General features: G+C 31.9%; 2 protein-coding genes across 2 annotated transcripts; both read left to right on the forward strand.

Annotated features, from left to right (window-relative positions):
* The first annotated feature begins 2,455 nt into the window (after positions 1-2,455).
* Positions 2,456-4,920, forward strand: LOC133691623 (uncharacterized). Its single transcript, XM_062112207.1, has 6 exons — positions 2,456-2,722; positions 2,807-3,333; positions 3,472-3,664; positions 3,746-3,810; positions 3,898-4,108; positions 4,214-4,920. The coding sequence occupies exons 1-6, from the start codon at positions 2,639-2,641 to the stop codon at positions 4,562-4,564; spliced, it is 1,431 nt and encodes a 476-aa protein (XP_061968191.1). The 5' UTR covers positions 2,456-2,638; the 3' UTR covers positions 4,565-4,920.
* A 6,816-nt stretch (positions 4,921-11,736) lies between these two features.
* Positions 11,737-16,579, forward strand: LOC133690476 (multiple C2 domain and transmembrane region protein 5-like). Its single transcript, XM_062110695.1, has 2 exons — positions 11,737-11,972; positions 13,233-16,579. The coding sequence occupies exon 2, from the start codon at positions 13,318-13,320 to the stop codon at positions 16,342-16,344; it is 3,027 nt and encodes a 1,008-aa protein (XP_061966679.1). The 5' UTR covers positions 11,737-11,972; positions 13,233-13,317; the 3' UTR covers positions 16,345-16,579.
* The last annotated feature ends 3,726 nt before the right edge of the window (positions 16,580-20,305 follow it).

Consider the following 20,305-nt stretch of genomic DNA (forward strand, 5'->3'; position numbering starts at 1 on the left):
TGTATATGAATTCACGCATACATTAATTGTTTTTAGTCTATGGTCTCAATTAAGTTTATTTTCACGTGGATCAAATATAATTTAAAAAAATATAAATTTAAAGATTTAAAAAATCATTTTAAATGGGAGAATATGAAAAAAAAATGAAAAAATTCTCGAAATTATATATATATATATATTTTTATCTGAATTATTCAGAAACTCACCCATAATTCGTCCAAGTAAAGCGATAGTGTTGTGCAACCATTTAGATAAAGCGTCGTGTATAAGATTCCCTTTTTCCTTGCTGGGAAACTTCTCCCTTTTTTTTTTCCTTTCCTCTTCCAGACTTCCACACTCCGATTCCTGATCTCAGGCAACCGGCAAGGCCTCCGTGACCGGTCTTTCCTGATATGGCTCATAGAGGATAGAAACGTTTTTTCTCTCCCTTTTCGATGGTTTATTCTATTTCTCGAAAAAGGAAACGATGCAAAACAGGCCAGGCCCGAGTTAGCCATGTCAGGCAAGACCAGCATCTGGTCTGTTTGTTTCTCCACCGCTAGGATTTCCGTCTCAAATACATGGGTTGTATTGGGAAATTTTATGGCGTTTGTTGAGGAAGCGTGAGGAGTAGTTCTTTTTTGAGTATATTTTGAAGAGAGATGTGGATAAATTATAAGGTTAATTTTGATATTTATAAAAAGTGATAAGAATATTTTATTATAAAATATTTATTTATTCTTTCTCATTTCTCTTTTATGCTTTTATATATATATATATATATATATATATATATATATATATATATATATATATATATATATATATATATATCTTTATGGGGTAAATATGATTATAAAATTTCCCGGATTTGTAATGGACATTCATTTATTTAGAAGTTAGGTTAACATGGTGACTTGCATACCCTTGAATGAACGAAGTTTTACAACTTCCATATAGTAGATGGTGCAGTGATAAAAATTTAAAATAAAAATATTATTTTTTTTATAGTATTAAGTTCGAGTCATATAATTGTTAATATGATAATCATTGAAGATTTACATAATCATTAATTTCAGGGCTCGTGAAATTAATCGAGTTATTTACAAACTAACTCGAACATCTAGGTTAATCTAAAAAAATAAAAAAGTTTTATAACTTTTCTGTATAGCCACCCATATTTCTTGTTTGCTTCATTTCTTGCAATTTTTTTCTTGTTTTTTTTTCTAAAAACGATAAATTATAACAAGAAAAATGGCAAAGTATCGACGCCCTACACCCTTCTTAACAAGCACAAGCTTTCTTGATTGTGTTTTCATAAAATTCTTGTAAATTTAAAATGTTCTGAGTGTTCAAATCACAAAATATAATCATAATATATTTTGGACAGCGGATTGGATGGGAGAGCCAACATCGTGAGCAACATTTTGCTTCTTTTTTATTTATTTATTTATTATTATTCCTAAATGTCAAGCCCACTAATTGAGTTCCGCGCTTGTCAATTAATGAAGAAATTTTCTATTAACTCCGGGAAAGTTGACTTGCAAAGAATATCTCGATTGAAAACATGAACTCCGACTTGTTACGGGAGGGTAGTTGTTTTATAGAGTATTTTTTATTTAAAAATATATTAAAATAATATTTTTTATATTTTTATATTAATATATTAAAATAATTTAAAAATATATAAAAAAATTTAAATTTTGATCAATCGATTAGGTCACACTCCCAAACAAGGGCTAAGTGTGGACTATGCCACTGGCAGATTAATTATTTTTTTTTGAAAAAATATGTTTAGTTTCTATAAAGATGTTTTAAAAGAAAAATTTGTGATTTGAATGATTAAATAAGTTTGTTTTATTTTGAATAGATAATAAAAAAAAATAGATGTATTAAATTTAAAAAAAAAATGATCATAAAAACTTAGAAAAACAAAATAGGATAAATAATATAGTTTAATTCTCAATTAATGAGGGATAAAATGGGATAAAAAAATAACCTAAAGAATATCCAAGAACTTGTTTTTTTCGAACTTAAGAGCTTCAGGTTTGAAGATTCAAAAAGTATAAGAAGCCCTACGTACATGGGGAATTTTATGAGACACGCGCCATTTAATTTTGGTTTTTTTATTCTAATTTGAAGTTGATTCCTTTTATTATTATTATTATTATTATTATTATTATTATTATTATTATTATTATTACCATGCTAATACTCCCTCAATCCTATAATAATGATTTTAACACAAATATTTAGGAATAATTAATTAAGGGTGTTTTTTTTAAAAAAAAAATCCGTTTTTATTCCTAACTATATCTACATATATAGTTAAATATTTATTTTGAATAAACTTGGAAAATAAGAAATGATAATAAAGGAAATATAGGGAGAGAATAACTATATCTACATATATAGTTAAATATTTATTCCTAACTATATTTAGGAATATTTATTTTGAAGAGATGTTTTCGCCAACTGTTCGATCCACTAGATAAATGTCAACGTAAGATAGTCACCTATGTGGTCTCTAGGATCCCTTCTTCCTCTCGAGCCTGGATGATTGCCATGGTTTGGTCAAGGATGTGTTTCTTGGGTTAAGCAGGAGCTTGATCTAGTGCATAATCAGTTCTTAGAAGAGTTCCGTAGAGTTTGTCATCTAATGAAGAGATGGGGTTCGCCAACTGTTTTCTTCTTCTTCTTCTTGGTCCTACTGCTTGGAGCTTTCTTTCACTGGGTTGATCATGTAAGTCGAACCCTAGATAGCTATATATATATTTCTGTTTCCATTTGAACACTTCCCTGATAAATTCAATTTTTATTTTTTCAGACTATTATTACAAGTATCAAAGGACATAAGAAATCCCCCAGCATAATTGAGCTCCCGCTCAAACGCTCCCTCGATGGAAGCACGGAGCAATCACGCGTGTCCAATTATCCAGTGATATTCAGGCCCAACAACTTATCATCCACAGCATGCCCCGAGTACTTTCGGTGGATACACGAGGATCTACGGATCTGGAAGAGCACGGGAATCTCAAGGGCCATGGTGGAAAGAGCTAAAGATTATGCACATTTTAGATTGGTGATTCTCAAGGGAAAGATCTATGTGGAGAAATATAAGAAGTCATTTCATACAAGAGATGTGTTTACAATATGGGGTATCTTGCAACTGCTAAGGTTGTATCCTGGAAAGGTGCCAGACCTGGAACTTATGTTCTGGTGTGAAGACAGGCCTGTGATCCTGAAGAAAGATTACCAAGGAACAAATGCCACTTCGTCACCATCCATATTTCAATATTGTGGGCGTGAGGATGCTTTGGGCATTGTCTTTCCTGACTGGACCTTTTGGGGTTGGTAATGCCTCGGAACCTTTTGCATTCTTCTAGCTTGAAGGTCAAATTTCCCTTTTGAATGGATCCAAGACAATATTAGTCATTTCATCTCAAGCTCCTTGTTACTAACACACACACACTTCATTTCATTTTTGGTCAGGGCTGAGACCAATGTAAGCCCATGGAAAACCCTGTCCAAGGACTTAAAAGAAGCCAACAAAAGGACCAAGTGGATGGATAGGGTACCCTATGCTTATTGGAGAGGGAACCCAAACGTGGCTGCATCTAGGAGACAACTCATGTGGTGCAATGGTTCTGACAAATATGACTGGAATGCTCGTCTCTACAAACAGGCAAGCTACATAGTTTAAGATTATATGAAGACTTGTTGAGGTAATTATAGTCACTGTAATAACTTCATTATCCGTGTTCAGGATTGGCGTACAGAGAGTGAGCAAGGATATGAACATTCAAGATTGGAAGACCAATGCACACACAGGTATAGGCCCGTTAGTGCCAGAAACATAAATTAAACACTCGTTTTTTATTCTTAGTGAAAGAAAATTTAATCTTTGCATGCGTGTAGGTACAAGATTTATATAGAAGGAAGAGGATGGTCAGTGAGTGACAAGTATATATTAGCATGCGATTCCATGACTTTGTTCGTAAAGCCCGAGTACTATGATTTCTTCAGTAGAAGCATGGTACCGTTGCAGCACTACTGGCCCGTTAGTGCCAGAAACAAGTGCAGAGATATTAAGTTTGCTGTCGAATGGGGCAACAACCATACTGATAAGGTAGTAAAAATGTGCCTGATGTTCATTTTTTTCTCTTTTCACTGGTTTTTAGTTACCAGTGAAGTTTAATGCAAACGCACTTCTTGTTGCTCATAAATTTTGTAGGCACAGGCTATCGGGAAGGCAGGGAGCAAGTTTATTCAAGAAAATCTAAAAATGGAATATGTGTATGATTACATGTTTCATTTATTAACAAATTATGCGAAGCTCTTAAAATTCAAACCGAGAATTCCTGAAGGGGCAGTTGAGGTGTATTCAGAGACTGTGGCACGCCCTCATAGAGGTTTATGGAAGAAATTCATGGCAGAGACTCTGGTGAACTTTCCTAGCGATACACTCCCATGTACAATGCCGCCTCCTTACGAGTCTCGTACACTTGAAGCTTTTATTGAGAGCAAGGAGACTGTTACAAGGCAAGTGGAGAGGTGGGAGAAAGAAAATTGGAAAAAAAATTAATTAAGAAGCAGCAGGTTCTTCATCTCTGATACGGGCATAGCATTTACATTTTGAATGGATGGTGTCACTGAACAACGAAACATTTTGAAGAACAGAGCTCCAAAAACAGTATCTGGCATCCTGCCCAAAGCTGTGTTTCAATCCAATAAGAAGCCCTATAAGTTTTGGGTTACACATGGGATTAGGCCTTCCTACTCTAAAATCTCTTCTTTCATGTCCTCTGTTTGAATCCAAAAATCCAAGTCCCCAAGGGATGCTTCATATTTCTTGTTAGACTAAGCCTGATTATTAAATTATTTTTTTATATTTTTAAATCATTTTAATATATTTTTAAGTAAAATAGAGAGTTGACAGAATCTTCCATGTCTGACTTCCAAGCTTTTTTACAGTAACCTGTTGGATTTCTCATCAATCTGAAGCTCTATTTACAGACGATTGACACTTGATGATCTGTTCAAATACTATTTCACTCTTCACCAATAGTACTATTAATGAGTTTGACACGTTTTACCCTTTCAATTACGTTTCCTCGTCCTAGGGCTGGATTGGTTTCATTGGGGCCGGTAAGTGGGGCTTTAGCTCATTATTAATAAAAATTAGAGTAGTTGTTTTTTAGAGTATTTTTTATTTATAAATATATTAAAAAAAAATTTAATTTATTTTTAATATAGTACATTAAAATAATTTTAAAATTAAAAAAAATAATTTAAAATAAAAAAATCAAAACATTTTAAAAATAATTTTAGACCCCAATATCTAATTTAACTTCGTAATACAATCTCAGCAGTAATACCTCCTATGCTATTATATTACAACAACTATAGTCCATGAATAACACAATTTTTTAATAATGAAAGGCCAGATACGTAGCATAGTCTTAAAACTTCATCTGACATGATAGATTGATCTAGAACTCGGTTAATCTAAAAATAAAATCAGGTTAGGTTTAAGAAAAAATAAAAAAAGCTAAAAATTTGGATGACCCAGTAAGACCCGGTTAAAAATTCGGTTACAATTTATTGATTATTTATTTTTTTAACTAAAATAACATCCTACAAAGTTATTTAAATATAAAAAAATATTTTAATTAATAAAATCAAGACTCCTAATCTAAATAGAAATAAATTCAAAAAATATAGGAAAAATAAAGAAAGTTCTTCTAAAGTAGCTAACAGCACGCTAATGCTTAAATGTCTTTATATAATTAGGTAATAGAATTATTTGATAAAATTTTAGTTCAATTCAATAAAAAAAAGTATGTTAAGGTTTCAAATGTTTAATTGACATGTCATTATTTCCTTTTTTACTCGACTTAAGACAAATTCAAGTAGCGTTCTATACAACTGTCGCTTGCATTTTCTAAAGTTTAAAATAATTTTTTTGGGTTTTATCATTAGGATATCTTTGAGCTATGAAATTCTTTAATTTTTAATCAACTTTAGATAAAATAAATTTTAGGAATCGAGAAGTGAAATATAATTTATATAGTGAATTATAATTTTAGAATTAGAAAAATTAAATAGAGACTCGAATGAATAAATTTATAAAATTATCCTCAAATATTATATGTAATATTATTTAAGAGGTAAATTGATATTTTAATATTTTTAGAATTTTCAAGTTTATATATAAATAGAATGTTATGCCTCTTATTTTATATACAAAACATAGTACATAACATCTGAAAAACATAAAAGAAAAGAGTTAGCACTCAAAAGCATAACAGTCTCTTTCTTTTAAAAGAATTTAGGAGATTTTTCACTGATGGTTTATAGAATCACTATGAAGATTTGCAGTAGCTACCCAGGTTTTCACCATTTAATTCTATTCGATAGCGAATTAGTTCAGATATGTCCATAATTATCCAATTAAAATGGCATACTAGGGGTATATGTTTCTATATAATCATTATATATGATATATCATTAATGCTATGAAATAAAACTTAATTCAAATAAAAAAAATCCTTCGTTAATATATTAAATACATGTTGAGAACATGATTTGTTATCTTTCAATTTTATATACATAAAACCAGAGTCTTATTCATGGATGATTTATTGAGCTACTTAATGTTACCATTAATTGATTATGTTTAATGCTATAAAATTGAGTCCTACTTAACTAACTTATATAATTTAGATGAGTTACTTATGACTATATAAGATTAGAAGCAGTAGTTAGATGAAACATTTATAACATGTTTAGATAAAGAGTTGTCATCTAACTAATCTAGAAGTTATATAAAGATAGAAGTTATATTATCTACTTAATTTATTTTATTTTGATTTGTTGAAGTACTTAAGATCATATAAATTAAATGAGATCCTATCTCACTAGGAGATCTAAGTAAGACTTCTTGAATTGATAGTGAAGGCTATTAATTTGAAGAAAAATAGCGATATATGAAATTATTATTAAAAATCTTATCTAAATTATACATAAAATCAATACTCGTTATCTTTACATGAATATGTTGATAGATTACTATGAGTAAAAATAAATATATCCTTACGTAGCATACTTGATGCTACTAAATTAACTGAACAAAACTTCTTAGATTGGACCAAAATGTGAGAATTGTTCTCAAACAAGAAAGAATGTTATATGTTCTTCAAAATCTGATTTCTTTTGTCATTGATCAGGACACTGATAACAAAGTTAGGACTAATTATCAATGTCATATTGATGTTGATGAGGAGGCTACAAGTGTGATGTTAGCCAACATGTCGTTTGAACTTCAAACACAACATGGAAATAAGGATGCCCTTATAATAATCATGCATCTCAAAGAATTGTTTAATGTGACTAGTAGTATTGAAATGTATGAGACTTCTAATAAATTATTCCGCTGCAATATGATAGAGGGTTCCTTGATAAACACTCATGTGTTGAGAATGATTAGTTATTTTAGAAAATTAGGCCAATTAGATTTTGTCGTAGATCACGAGTTAAGCGTTGATTTGATCTTGCAGTCTAAGTATGAAATCTCAATTTAAGTATCAAGAAAGACAAATGTGTTTATTATTATTGTGGCAAGAAAAACACTAGAGAAGGATTCTACAAATACTATCTTACAACTGTGAAGACTAAAAAGCTTATTGAAACTTTTGCTTTGCATGTGTTTATGTTGAATAAAGGTAAAATGGATCTGCGTGTTCGTAATGAAACAGGGATTGTTGAATTAACTTTGTTAAGTGGACTGATACTAGAACTTGATAATTATTATTTTGTTCTAGCACCTTCTAGAAACATTATATCCATTTCTGAATGAATTTAAATTTATCATTAAGGGCAAATATTGTTCCTTTTATAATAAAGATGTTTATCATGGATCTAATACTTATATAGATGTTTTGTATATACATAATCTTTGAATGCCTAGGCTCAATATAAATGGCAAGAAAAATAAATTAGATAATCAATATTCATATTATTTATGGTATTATATATCAGGTCATATCAATTAAGTAAGAAGAAATTCAAGATGATTTTTTTTTAATATTGAGATGTTAACATTTTAGATCGATCCGGGTTTCGCAGCTTAATCCGCTAAATTCACGATCTGAGTGAACTTCACTTAGTTTAAGAACTATGCTATTTTTAAAATATATCCCACTTAATTATATGATAACAAAAATATATGTTCATAAAATCAAGCGTAAATTAAATATCAGAATGTTTATTTAAGATTGCGAAAACATCACAAAAGGCAAACCTAAATAATTTATGAAAAAAATTTAAAATAAAATAAATAATAAATAATAAAATAAAGGAAAACAACAAGCAGGAAAAAAATAAAGGGAATGAAAAAGAAAGATCACCTCCTCTCCTTCGATGTTTATATAAACAATGAAAAAGAAGAGTATTCTAGATGTATTAGGTAACTGACCGCGTGAGTTATAGATGACGTGGCTTTAGGACCGCACAAAATGGGAACTAAAATATTTGATAGGTAAAGGTCTTATCCTTTTCTTTTCTTTTCTTCCCTCTCCTCATAGTGACTTCTAAACCATTTAAAAAAAAAAGGGTTCATTCTTGTTATTTGAATTTTAATAATAATTATTTTTTAAATTATTTTTATTTAAAAATATATCAAAATAATTTTTTTATTATTTTTAAAAATTTATTTTTAACATCATACATTAAAATAATAAAAATTTATTTTTTTCAAATTTATTTTTTCATTATAAAAACAAACAATCTCTTCGAAACATTGAGTTTTCTCCGTAGCAGTATTTTTAAACCCGATCTGGTGGTCGACCCAGTCCAAGACCCGGATTATAAGTTTTGAACAGGTCACTCGGGTCAACTCTAATTTTTTTTTTATAAATCAAAACGATATCGTTTTAGTAAAAAATAAAAAAATAATCAACAGATTACAACTGAGTTTTTAACCAGGTCAACTGATTCGATCGTATCAATCAAGTTTTTAACTACCTTTATTTTTTTATAAACTCAACCATATTCTAACCCGTTGACTTATTTCCCCATTAGAAGGAGACAACATTTGTTCTTGGAGCAATTTTACAATCGGATCCTTTGATAAAAGAAAATGCAAACCTAGATCTGGTTTCCATTTGGTATTAGATGTTGGGTTGAGTTTAAAAATACCTACTTGGAAAATTCGTTGTTTTTCCATGAATTGGGTGATTTTCATTGATTTGGTTGTTATGCAAGTTGAAGACAGAGTTGGGTGTCGTTCATTGACTGGGTGGTGGAGGTGATTTTTAGTCATTGGGTACAGGAGTCCATGTTCATTCCAGGGATTCTGAGATGGATTTTTTTTAATTATTTTTAAATTGTTATAATATATATATTGATATTAAATATAAATTTTAAAAAATAAAAATATATTATTTTAATATATTTTCAAGAAAAAAACACATTAAAAAATATTTACAAACTTTAAAATACTTTTAATTTGTAACCCGAAAACAATTTAATGTGTTTGGGGTGTAGAGTATTTTTATAAAGCATTTTTAATTAAAAATAAATTCAAATAATACTCTTAAGTTATTTTTTATATCATGCATTAAAGTCATTAAAAAATACTAAAACAAGTTAATTTAATAATTTTTTAAATAAAAAAACAACTTAAAAAAAAAAGAAAAAAAAGTTCAACCATCAAGCAGCTGTCAAAGTGACAGCACACCCCCTCGGAACAAACCTTCAACAATAAACAAATATTTCTAGTGATGGCTTTCACGAACAACCCCCGCGTAACACGTAATCTGACAATGTCCGCATAAACTCATCATGCTTCACCAGTTTCCTTTTATAACACACACCGACCTTTCAAGCACGTCATTGCTTAATGGGATAATTAGGCTAGCATTGCACCAACTTTATTTATTTATTTTTTTTAGTTTAGTAGAGGTGTTCAGGTTAATTCATGTATACCTTAATTAATTTTATGAATTCTGAAGTTAATAATTATATAAACCTTTAGTGGCCATCATATAGGCAATCATAGGGTTCGAATCTGAAATCACAGAAAAAATAAATCTTTTGGTCCCAGTCTTTTAGTACTGAACTACAATCTAGATAATTAATTTTATATTTTTTTTATTTATAGATAGAGACATTCTTTTTGTACTTTGTAATGATTAGTTGAAAACTCCAAAAAAAAAACATCTTTTATAAGTTTTCCAACTTTATGCATTATGATGGAAAAACCAAAATCTTTATTTTCTTTTTTCAAATTGTGAAAGTGTATCATTTGAACACGAAGTTCTTTTTCCATGTTCCTTTTTCTATTTTTCTTGGACAAAATAGAGTATTACTCTCCAACCAAACACACCCTAAAATGCTCTTACTTCGAAACCTTCAGGATCCGAAAGAAAATGTACACATCTTAACTTATTTTTGCCTTCTGAAAAGCCAGAGTTTCCTCGTACATCACTCACTTGTGCACAGTTACGCATTTCCACACATAAATTCTCTGTATAAAGTAAAAGCATCAATTATTCCATCAATAATATTTATTTTTCTCCGCTCATCACAGGTTCATACTTATTTATTTTAGGAATAGAATTATAATTCATGAATTAAATATATATTTTAATGTTTAATTTTTAAAATTATTTTTAATCAATTCACATTTTATAAGTTTTAGTGGCACACAGCTGCTATTGATTATACAAATTTATGATGTGCTTGAAAAATCTTCTGTTTTATGTTTTTGAATACTTTTTAAAAGCTTATTCCACTTGTAAAAATATTAAGTTGATGTTTTTTTTTAATGTTTTCTAATAGTTTTGATTTATTAGTGTTAAAAATAAAAAAATATAAAAAATTTATTTTAATATATTTTTGAATAAAAACCTATTTTAAAAAACATTTCATCTCATAATCTCAAATACACATTAGAAGTAACATAAATACACATTAGAAGTAACATGGAATAAAGTATGAGAATCCAATATTTGAAATTTGAATATTTCAAATTATTTGTATTTGAATGTGGATAATGTATTTAAAACGTAATTAAAAAAAAATTGATATAAAAAAAACAGTACTATTATACTCTTCCCACCAAAACAAAGAAAAACCCAATACAAAACATGAGTTTTTAACAATTTTCAGAATTTGATAAATGCACGGTAAAGTTATTTTCAGCAATATATTAAATAAAAAAATAAATTTAAGAAAGCAACTCCACGGACGTAGAACAGCAGCATAGAAGAAAATGAAGTGAATATAATTAAAATATAATAGATAAATACGAAGTTTTGAAAGTCAAACTAGTTCAAAGCCAACGGATACTAGTCAACAAGAGATGAAGAACTAAATTCCCGTTACCTTATTTACAGCGAAGATTACCATTCAGGAACACGTGTCTAACAGGGGAAAGCGATTCCTATCTCCGGTTGCGTTACATGAAAACCCAAACACAAGAAACCAATTAATTTCTTTCCCGGCAAGACAACAATTATACCCCTCCTCTCCTCCTGCCTTCCTTGGGCTGTGTTTGTTTTCAGTGTTATCGTATTTTTTAAAAAAATTATTTTTTTATTTTAAATTATTTGGATATATTAATATTAAAAATAAAAATTTAAAAATAAACAAATATTATTTTAAAATATTTATAAATAAACAACACTTCAAAAAAATAACTATTATTAAAGACCAAACACCACCTAAACATGCTATTTTCTGTCGTCAATGAAATGAAAATAACAAAAACCTCTTAACTCGTTTTCGACGACTATTTTGCAGTCTTTTTCTCTGCGAGGGAAGCATCGCAGAAATTATATCAATCATGTCCGCGACTTCGTTATTAAGTCTTCGTTTCTTGTTTTGAGACTGGCCAAATATATCAAAAATCTTTGTGACTTTCCTCTACTGTTCTTCTTTTCATTTCCTCAACCCATCAACTTTCCAGGGACTTTTTTGAAGCAAAAGAGGTATGCTACCCTATCGTTTTTTCCTTTAATCTTAATGGGTCTTTTCTCTCTTCTTTTCAGCTATTCGGCGAGTTTAGCAGTCCTTTTTTTTTTGGTTGGGTTTAATGGGTTTTAAGTGAGACACGTTTTGTATTTTTGTTTGTCCTTGCTTCACGTTTGTGTGGAATTTTTTTTTTGTGGGATTGTGCGTCTTTGATCGCTGATGGAATTAGAGAAAGGTTGAGTTTTGTGCGATAAAGGAAAGAGTTTTGTCTTGATAAGTTTCTGGCTTTTTCTTTCTCTTTTTTTTAATGATCAGATGATCGAGTTGTGTGTTTCTCCGTTTGCCTAGAGTAAGCGAATCCTTGTTGATTTTCTGTGACCTTGAGATAAATGGTATATACTCAATAAATTAAAAAGATATTCCTGGTTCATGAAAAATTCCCTTGTGCTCTGCTTGGTGGCTTAGAAATTGCAAAAGCAAAATGTGAGGATTCCAAATATTCTGGTCCACCTCTTTGCCTATAGTATGCGGAAGAAAAGGGAAGATTCATTTGTAAAGTCAACTATGGTATTTGGACAGCCAAAGGCCTGTCGGTTCTCCTTTTTAACTTTTTGATTCGTAATTTCTGATAAGAAGCTAAAAGGTCTCTAGACTTTATATAAGAGAACCCCCTCCCTTGCTTCTTTTGAATGTATTTATTGTTCTCCGTGTAACTTGTGAAAAGGTATTTCTTTTAGTTTTTAATTACTTAATTAATAATCTCAGGAAGATAAGTTGTGAAACAAATTCTATGTGGTCTATAGGTTTTGTTTTTTTGGAGGGAGGGTCATTCATGTGAATTAGAGGATTTTGATGGGGTTAAAGAAGGTTAAAACTCTCTCTGCTGGAACACATATATGAAATAAATTTGCGCGTATAAAGTAGTCTACCATCATTTTAGATTGAAGTTTCGTAAGTGGTTGTCTATTAGGTTAATTTGCAAATGTTTGGTTCAAGTTGTGTTTCTGTTTTCACGTGGCTGCTCATGCACATATGTACTGATCATCTGTTCTGTCGTTTCACTTTTGAGTTCTCTCTTGAAATTTTTCACTTCTAGTTTGCCATTTGGTGCCATTATGAATTTAAAGTCTTCTTCTGCCTTGTATATCCTTTTCCGTTTACTTTTGGGGTCCAAAGGTTGCTAAGCATTCAAATCAATGTCGTGTTAGGACTAACATTTGTATTGCTCTGTATTATTATCTGAGTACAACGTAATTTCTTTGTTTCATTCATCTCAGGTATCAGCTGTTTCCTGTCAATTCCTGCGAAAGCTACTTAAATTTCCCCTTAAGTAATCCTTTGTCAATTTGACAGAGAGACTTGATGAGTAATCTCAAGCTGGGAGTGGAGGTTGTCGGTGCCCATGACCTTATGGCAAAAGATGGTCAGGGCTCAGCCAGTGCTTTTGTTGAGCTCCATTTTGACCAACAGAAATTTCGCACTACTATCAAAGACAAAGATCTTAGTCCTGTTTGGAATGAAAACTTCTATTTCAACATCTCTGATCCAAGCAGCCTTTCTAACCTCACTCTTGAGGCCCATGTCTACCACCATAAAAGAGAGAAAAACTCCAAATCCTCACTCGGAAAAGTTCGTCTCACTGGGACATCATTTGTACCCTACTCGGATGCTATTGTTTTGCACTACCCTCTTGAAAAACAAGGCATTTTATCTCGTGTCAAAGGAGAGCTTGGTTTGAAAGTATTTGTTACGAATGATCCTTCAATAAGATCCTCAAATCCACTTCCTGCTATGGAATCTTCTCTGTTTTCAGGCTCTCGTGCTACTCAAGCTCAAGCTCCAGAACACCAGACTCCAAACGTGGCTCAAAAGGTGTTTTCTGATGGAAAATCTGAGTCAAGACGTACATTTCATCACCTTCCAAAACCTAGCCAGTCACAGAAACAGCAGCATGCTCCACCATCAGCAACTCAGCCATCAGTGGATTATGGGATACGTGAGATGAAATCTGAACCTCAGGCTCCAAGAGTTGTTCGCATGTTCCCAGGCTTGTCAGCACAGCCTGTTGACTATACACCTAAAGAGACGAGCCCTTTTCTTGGAGGGGGGCAAATAGTTGGAGGGCGAGTCATACCTGGAGATAGACCTGCCAGCACTTACGATCTTGTTGAACAGATGAAGTACCTTTTTGTGCGAGTTGTGAAGGCTCGTGACCTTCCTACCATGGATGTGACTGGGAGCCTTGATCCATATGTTGAAGTAAAAGTCGGGAATTATAAAGGAACCACAAAACACTTTGAGAAGAAGCAAAACCCTGAGTGGAATGAGGTGTTTGCCTTTGCAAGGGACAGAATGCAGTCTTCTGTCTTGGAAGTTGTGGTCAAGGATAAGGATCTGATCAAGGATGACTTTGTTGGGATTGTAAGGTTTGACCTGCATGAGGTTCCCACTAGGGTTCCACCTGATAGTCCACTGGCTTCAGAATGGTATCGACTTGAAGACAAGAAAGGAGAGAAATCAAAAGCTGAACTGATGCTTGCTGTCTGGTATGGTACACAAGCTGACGAGGCATTCCCTGATGCTTGGCACTCAGATGCAATTTCTCCTGATAGTTCTTCCATTATCTCCACACTCATCCGCTCTAAAGTATATCATTCTCCAAGACTATGGTATGTCCGTGTTAATGTGATTGAGGCGCAAGATCTTGTGGCATCTGATAAGAGTCGTTTCCCACATGCTTATGTTAAGGTACAGATTGGTAACCAGGTTTTGAAGACAAAGATGGTTCAGAATCAGACATTGAGCCCAGTGTGGAATGAGGATCTAATGTTTGTTGCTGCTGAACCCTTTGATGATCATCTGATCCTTTCGGTTGAAGACCGCACTGGACCCAACAAAGATGAGAGCATAGGGAAGGTTGTTATACCATTGAACACTGTTGAGAAGCGTGCTGATGATCGCATTATTCGTAGTCGGTGGTTCGGCCTTGAAAAGTCCGTGTCAGCTTCCATGGACGAGCATCAGTCGAAGAAGGATAAGTTTTCTAGTAGACTCCATCTTCGAGTTGTGCTTGATGGAGGGTATCATGTGCTTGATGAGTCAACTCACTATAGTAGTGATCTTCGACCAACAGCAAAGCAGCTGTGGAGACCATCTATAGGTGTTTTGGAGCTAGGGATTTTAAATGCTGATGGGCTCCACCCAATGAAAACAAGAGAGGGGAAGGGTACCTCAGATACATACTGTGTGGTAAAGTATGGTCAGAAATGGGTTCGGACTCGAACCATAATCAACAGCCTCAGTCCAAAATACAATGAGCAGTACACGTGGGAGGTTTATGATCCCGCAACAGTTCTCATTGTGGGGGTGTTCGATAACAATCATCTCGGTGGTTCCAATGGTAATAAAGACACAAAAATCGGCAAGGTTCGGATACGATTATCTACCCTTGAAACTGGTCGTGTTTATACACACTCATATCCGCTTTTGGTTCTTCACCCTTCTGGTGTCAAGAAGATGGGCGAGATACATCTGGCCATAAGATTCTCATACACATCATTTCTGAACATGATGTTTCTATACTCACGACCACTTTTGCCAAAGATGCACTATGTAAGGCCATTGACTGTAATGCAGCAGGACATGCTGCGTTTCCAGGCTGTCAATTTAGTAGCAGCTCGTCTTGGTCGGGCTGAACCTCCTCTTAGGAAAGAAGTTGTAGAATACATGTCTGATGCAGACTCGCATCTTTGGAGCATGAGGCGCAGCAAGGCAAACTTCTTTAGGCTGATGTCAGTTTTCTCCGGATTACTTTCCGTAGGAAAATGGTTTGGTGAAGTTTGCATGTGGAAAAATCCCATCACTACAGTGCTAGTACAAGTCCTCTTTGTGATGCTTGTCTGTTTTCCAGAACTGATTTTGCCAACTGTGTTTGTATACATGTTTCTAATAGGGGTTTGGAATTATCATTTCCGACCGCGTTACCCTCCTCACATGAACACAAGAATTTCTTATGCAGATGCAGTGAGCCCTGATGAGCTTGATGAGGAATTTGACACATTTCCATCCAGAGTGAGTCCGGAGGTTGTTCGTTTTAGGTATGATAGACTAAGGAGTGTTGCTGGGAGGATCCAGACTGTTGTGGGTGATATGGCTACCCAAGGAGAGAGGGTTCAAGCGCTACTAAGCTGGAGGGATCCTCGTGCCACAACTATTTTCTTGATTTTCTGTCTAGTGGTTGCCATTGTTCTATATGCAACACCGTTTCAGGTGCTTGCTCTTCTTGGGGGGTTTTACTTTATGAGGCATCCTAGGTTTCGTCACAGGGTTCCATCAGCACCTGTTAATTTCTTCCGTCGTTTGCCAGCGAGGACAGATAGTATGTTGTGAAGTTGTAAATGGCGTGTTCAGGCAAAGCCTCTCTTGCCAATGTGTCAGACTCTGGTTTTTCACAGCAGCGCTTGTAAATATTTGGATATCTTGTTTTTCGTGTAATGCTCTGTTTACCTGAAAATCGGTACAAATTCATACATGACAGTAGATTAAGTTTAATAATAGAGATATTATTTTCACTTATGGTATGCAATGGAATTGGCTTGGCTCGGCATCAGATGCCATTGTTGCTTCTGGGTTCCTGAGAAGAATTATTTAGTTAATTTTTGTGCCATTGTTTGCGGATTGGTGTTATGAAATACTTCTACGCTCTGCAGGATGCGTTAGGATAGTGCATGTGGTATGTTTCTGTTTCTTTAGAACAGCAGAGGGTTTGTTTTGGGAATAGGGGGTGGCCTCTTGCAGAAAATTGTCCGATCGCATTTCTGGTCGAGAAGTAGCTCTCAGTGGCAGAGCTAGGGGTTTCGGTTCAGTTTTTAATAACAACAACAAACCAAACAGAATTATATATATATAAAAGAGGAAAATGAGAAAAACATTGCCTGTTTACCCTTTCATGTTTTATTATTGGTGGTATTATTTGTATATTTTTTTTTAGGTTTACTGTAAATTTAAGAGGAAAAAAACATTAGATCCGGTTGAGTTTATAATCTAAGTTTGCCCCACAAGTTTTACTGTAGATGACACTATTTATTTATTTTTTGTTTGAGAAAAAATATTTTCTTTCTTTAGTTTCTATTTTTTAAAATTAAAATTAAAATTAATCTTAATCTTATTTTTATTTATATTTAAATTAATATATCTTCTCTCTTTTATGTTATTTAGAAAGACTATTTGAAATAACAAATTATTTTTTAATTATACATTTAATTTTTGAGGAGGTTTTTCTAATTAATCTATATTTTTTTAATCTTTTGTATAGATGAACTTTATTTTTGTAAATAAAAATAAAATTATTTTTAAATAATATTTTTAATATGTGCAGCCTTGCATATTATTTCTTTTTTTTTTATTCAATCAATTTAATGTGTGTGTCTATTTTTATTATTGTTTGATTGAATAAAAAAAATTATTTTAATTAACAAATTTAGCAAACACAACCGTGTAAATATCACGTCTTGCAAAATTAAATATATTGATCTACATCATCTTTTGTATAGATGAACTTTATTTTTGAAAATAAATGAAAATTTATTTTCAAATAATATTTCTAATATGTGGAGCCTTGCATATTATTTTTTCTCTTTTATTTTATTCAATCAATTTAATATGTGTGTCTATTTTTATTATCATTTGATTGAATAAAAAAATTAACAAATACACAACCGTGTAAATATCACATCTTGCGAAATTAAATATCTTGATCTATATATGTCTCTTGATTTTTTTAATTTTTATTTTTAGTCATCGTTTATGGTTTTTGTTTTTCACTTATTAACACACATAATTCTCAATTTATTTAATTACATGTATGCATAAATTTTTTTATTTTCACTTAGAATTTTTTAAAATGCAAAAACATGTTGAAAAAGTTTATATATAAATTTTTTTTATTGAGAAAAAAATATTTAATCCACAGTGAAACGTGGGTCAAATATATGTATGTATATGAGAGAGAGAGAGAGAGAGAGAGAGAGAGAGAGAGAGAGAGAGAGAGAGAGAGAGAGAGAGAGAGAGAGAGAGAGGAACCTAACTGGAAATTGGTTTAAACTAATCAGCTTAGTTTTTTAAAATTAAAAACTAGCAAAACCTATCGTTTTTTAATGGGCTTTTATGGGGTTTTGAGGTTTTTTATGGTCAAATCCAATTGATTTTTATAGGATAAGAGGCAAAATCAAAATAAATTCATAAAATAGATTAGATAATTGCATATACTTAACAACATATATAAATGTAATTATAAAAATAGAAAGAAGAAGAAGAATATATGAACTTATTTAAATAACATATATATAAATGTAATCACAAAAGTTGTAAGTAAAACATCTCCAAATATTTTGGACCTATTCTCTTTAAAACATTAGAAACAATATTTATATTATGTTTTAACTAAAGATGCAAATCTTAAAGGTATGAGGGGAAAAAAACAAAAAACAAAGAAAAAAGTATACTGTCATTATGAATAACTAAGTATAGAAAACAAAATATTGATCTTTACATCTTGTTGCCTGTTCTCACTTGCCCTTGACAAGATGTAAGTATAAGTTTTATGTTTAGACTTCCACGTACTGCAAAGAAGCATGATTTTATTTTTATGATTATCAACTGCTTCTCTAAAATAGCCTATTTTATCCATTGTACTAAAACCATAAATGTTTATAGAGTTGTGAAACTCTATTTTAACAAGATTTTCAAGTTGTATGGTCTTTTTCCAAACTATATAATTAGATATGAATATTAGATTTACGAGTTATTTCTGGAAAAACCCTTTGGCATATAGTGGAAAATAAGTTAAAGTTTTCTACTACCTACCACCCCTATATTGATGATCAAATTGAGGTGGTTAATAGGAGTTTCGGTAACCTTTTAAAGTGTCTAGTGAGTAATCATAATAAGAATTAGGATTTGGTTTTTTGTTGCATATAATAGCTTTGTCAACAGGTCAATATGCATGAGTCCATTTGAAGTTGTACATGGTTACAAGCCCAGGAAACCTTTAGACCTTCTTCTCATGTCGCTTTATGCTAGGATCTCTAAGTTAGTCGAGTCTTTTACCCATAGAATTCAGGATTTGCATGTTAAGATCACTAAATAGATTCAAGCAAGCAATGCGTAATATAAATTTTGAGCTAATTTACATAGACGATATAATAAATTTAATATGGAGAACGTCTGTATGATATGGATTATACCTGAGCAGTTTCTTTTGGGAAATAATTGAAAATAGCATGCACATAGTGCGAGGCCATTCAAAGTGTTATAATGGGTTAGTCAAAATGCTTATGTTTTTTTTATTTACCATTTGATTTTGGCATTAATTCTATATTTAGCGTTGAAGATCTAGTTGAATACCAGAAACCACATTATATTCCAAATGATCCCTTTGAGATGCCATTTAACTTCCTTTCTGATAATCATATTGAACCCTCTACCCCTTTCACTTCGACCTCAACACAAAAGGATAATATTGATGTTATTCTAGATGAACAGGTTGTTTTTACTAGAAATGGTGAGGTTCAACGGTTTCTAGTTCATTGGGTGGGCTGACCTGATTTAGATTGAACTTAAATCACTAAAGATACTTTGCAGCGGATTGATCCAAATCTTTAGAAGTACTATTAGAGTCGCCCAAAGCTACACTTAACAGGGTCGAGTTTCTCTAACCCTATAAGAGTTGGTGGGGACACCAAACTCACATTATAAATTATACAAGTATATAGATGAAGATGATGTAAGATGACCCAACTTGTCACTCTTTGATTAAGAGATTGAGCTCATTTGGGTCTCTTTCATTATTTTATTTTATTTATTTGAGTCATTAATGTTAGACAATTTTAATTGATGGGTTGAACCTAATAGTTGGATGTTCTAGGGTTGTGATATTTACATGTTTCTCTTTTAGTTTGTGAGATAATTTTTTATGGTTAAATAAAAATGACAGGTTTTTCCCTTCTTGAATTCTTTTTTCTTCCTGGCTTTTCTCTTCATTACTTTTAATTCTAAGCTTCTTTTTTTTCTACTTTAATTCTTTTTGTTTATTGTTCCGTATCAACATATTTGAAGGTTGTGTTATGGTGGAGATGTACTTAGCTTAGATATCCTTGTTAAAGATCTTTTCACGAAAAAAATAGTAATCTACCTTAATATACTTTGTTCGCACATGAAAGGCTAGGTTAGATAATATTGCTAAAGCACTAATATTGTCAACCCAAATACAAAGAGCAGTTGGTAAAGGTATATGAAGTTCTTTGAATAGCATCCCCAACCAATAAAGCTTGACTACTGTATGTGCCATTGA

Source organism: Populus nigra, chromosome 4 (genome assembly GCF_951802175.1).
Source record: "Populus nigra chromosome 4, ddPopNigr1.1, whole genome shotgun sequence".
NCBI lineage: Eukaryota > Viridiplantae > Streptophyta > Magnoliopsida > Malpighiales > Salicaceae > Populus > Populus nigra.

Bases quoted from the DNA above. Each gene is read 5' to 3' on its own strand.
- LOC133691623 (XM_062112207.1), top strand. From the start codon at position 2,639: ATGAAGAGATGGGGTTCGCCAACTGTTTTCTTCTTCTTCTTCTTGGTC. The intron at 3,334-3,471 runs GTAATGCCTCGG...ATTTTTGGTCAG, and splicing joins GACTGGACCTTTTGGGGTTG to GGCTGAGACCAATGTAAGCC. The intron at 4,109-4,213 runs GTAGTAAAAATG...TAAATTTTGTAG, and splicing joins GCAACAACCATACTGATAAG to GCACAGGCTATCGGGAAGGC.
- LOC133690476 (XM_062110695.1), top strand. From the start codon at position 13,318: ATGAGTAATCTCAAGCTGGGAGTGGAGGTTGTCGGTGCCCATGACCTT.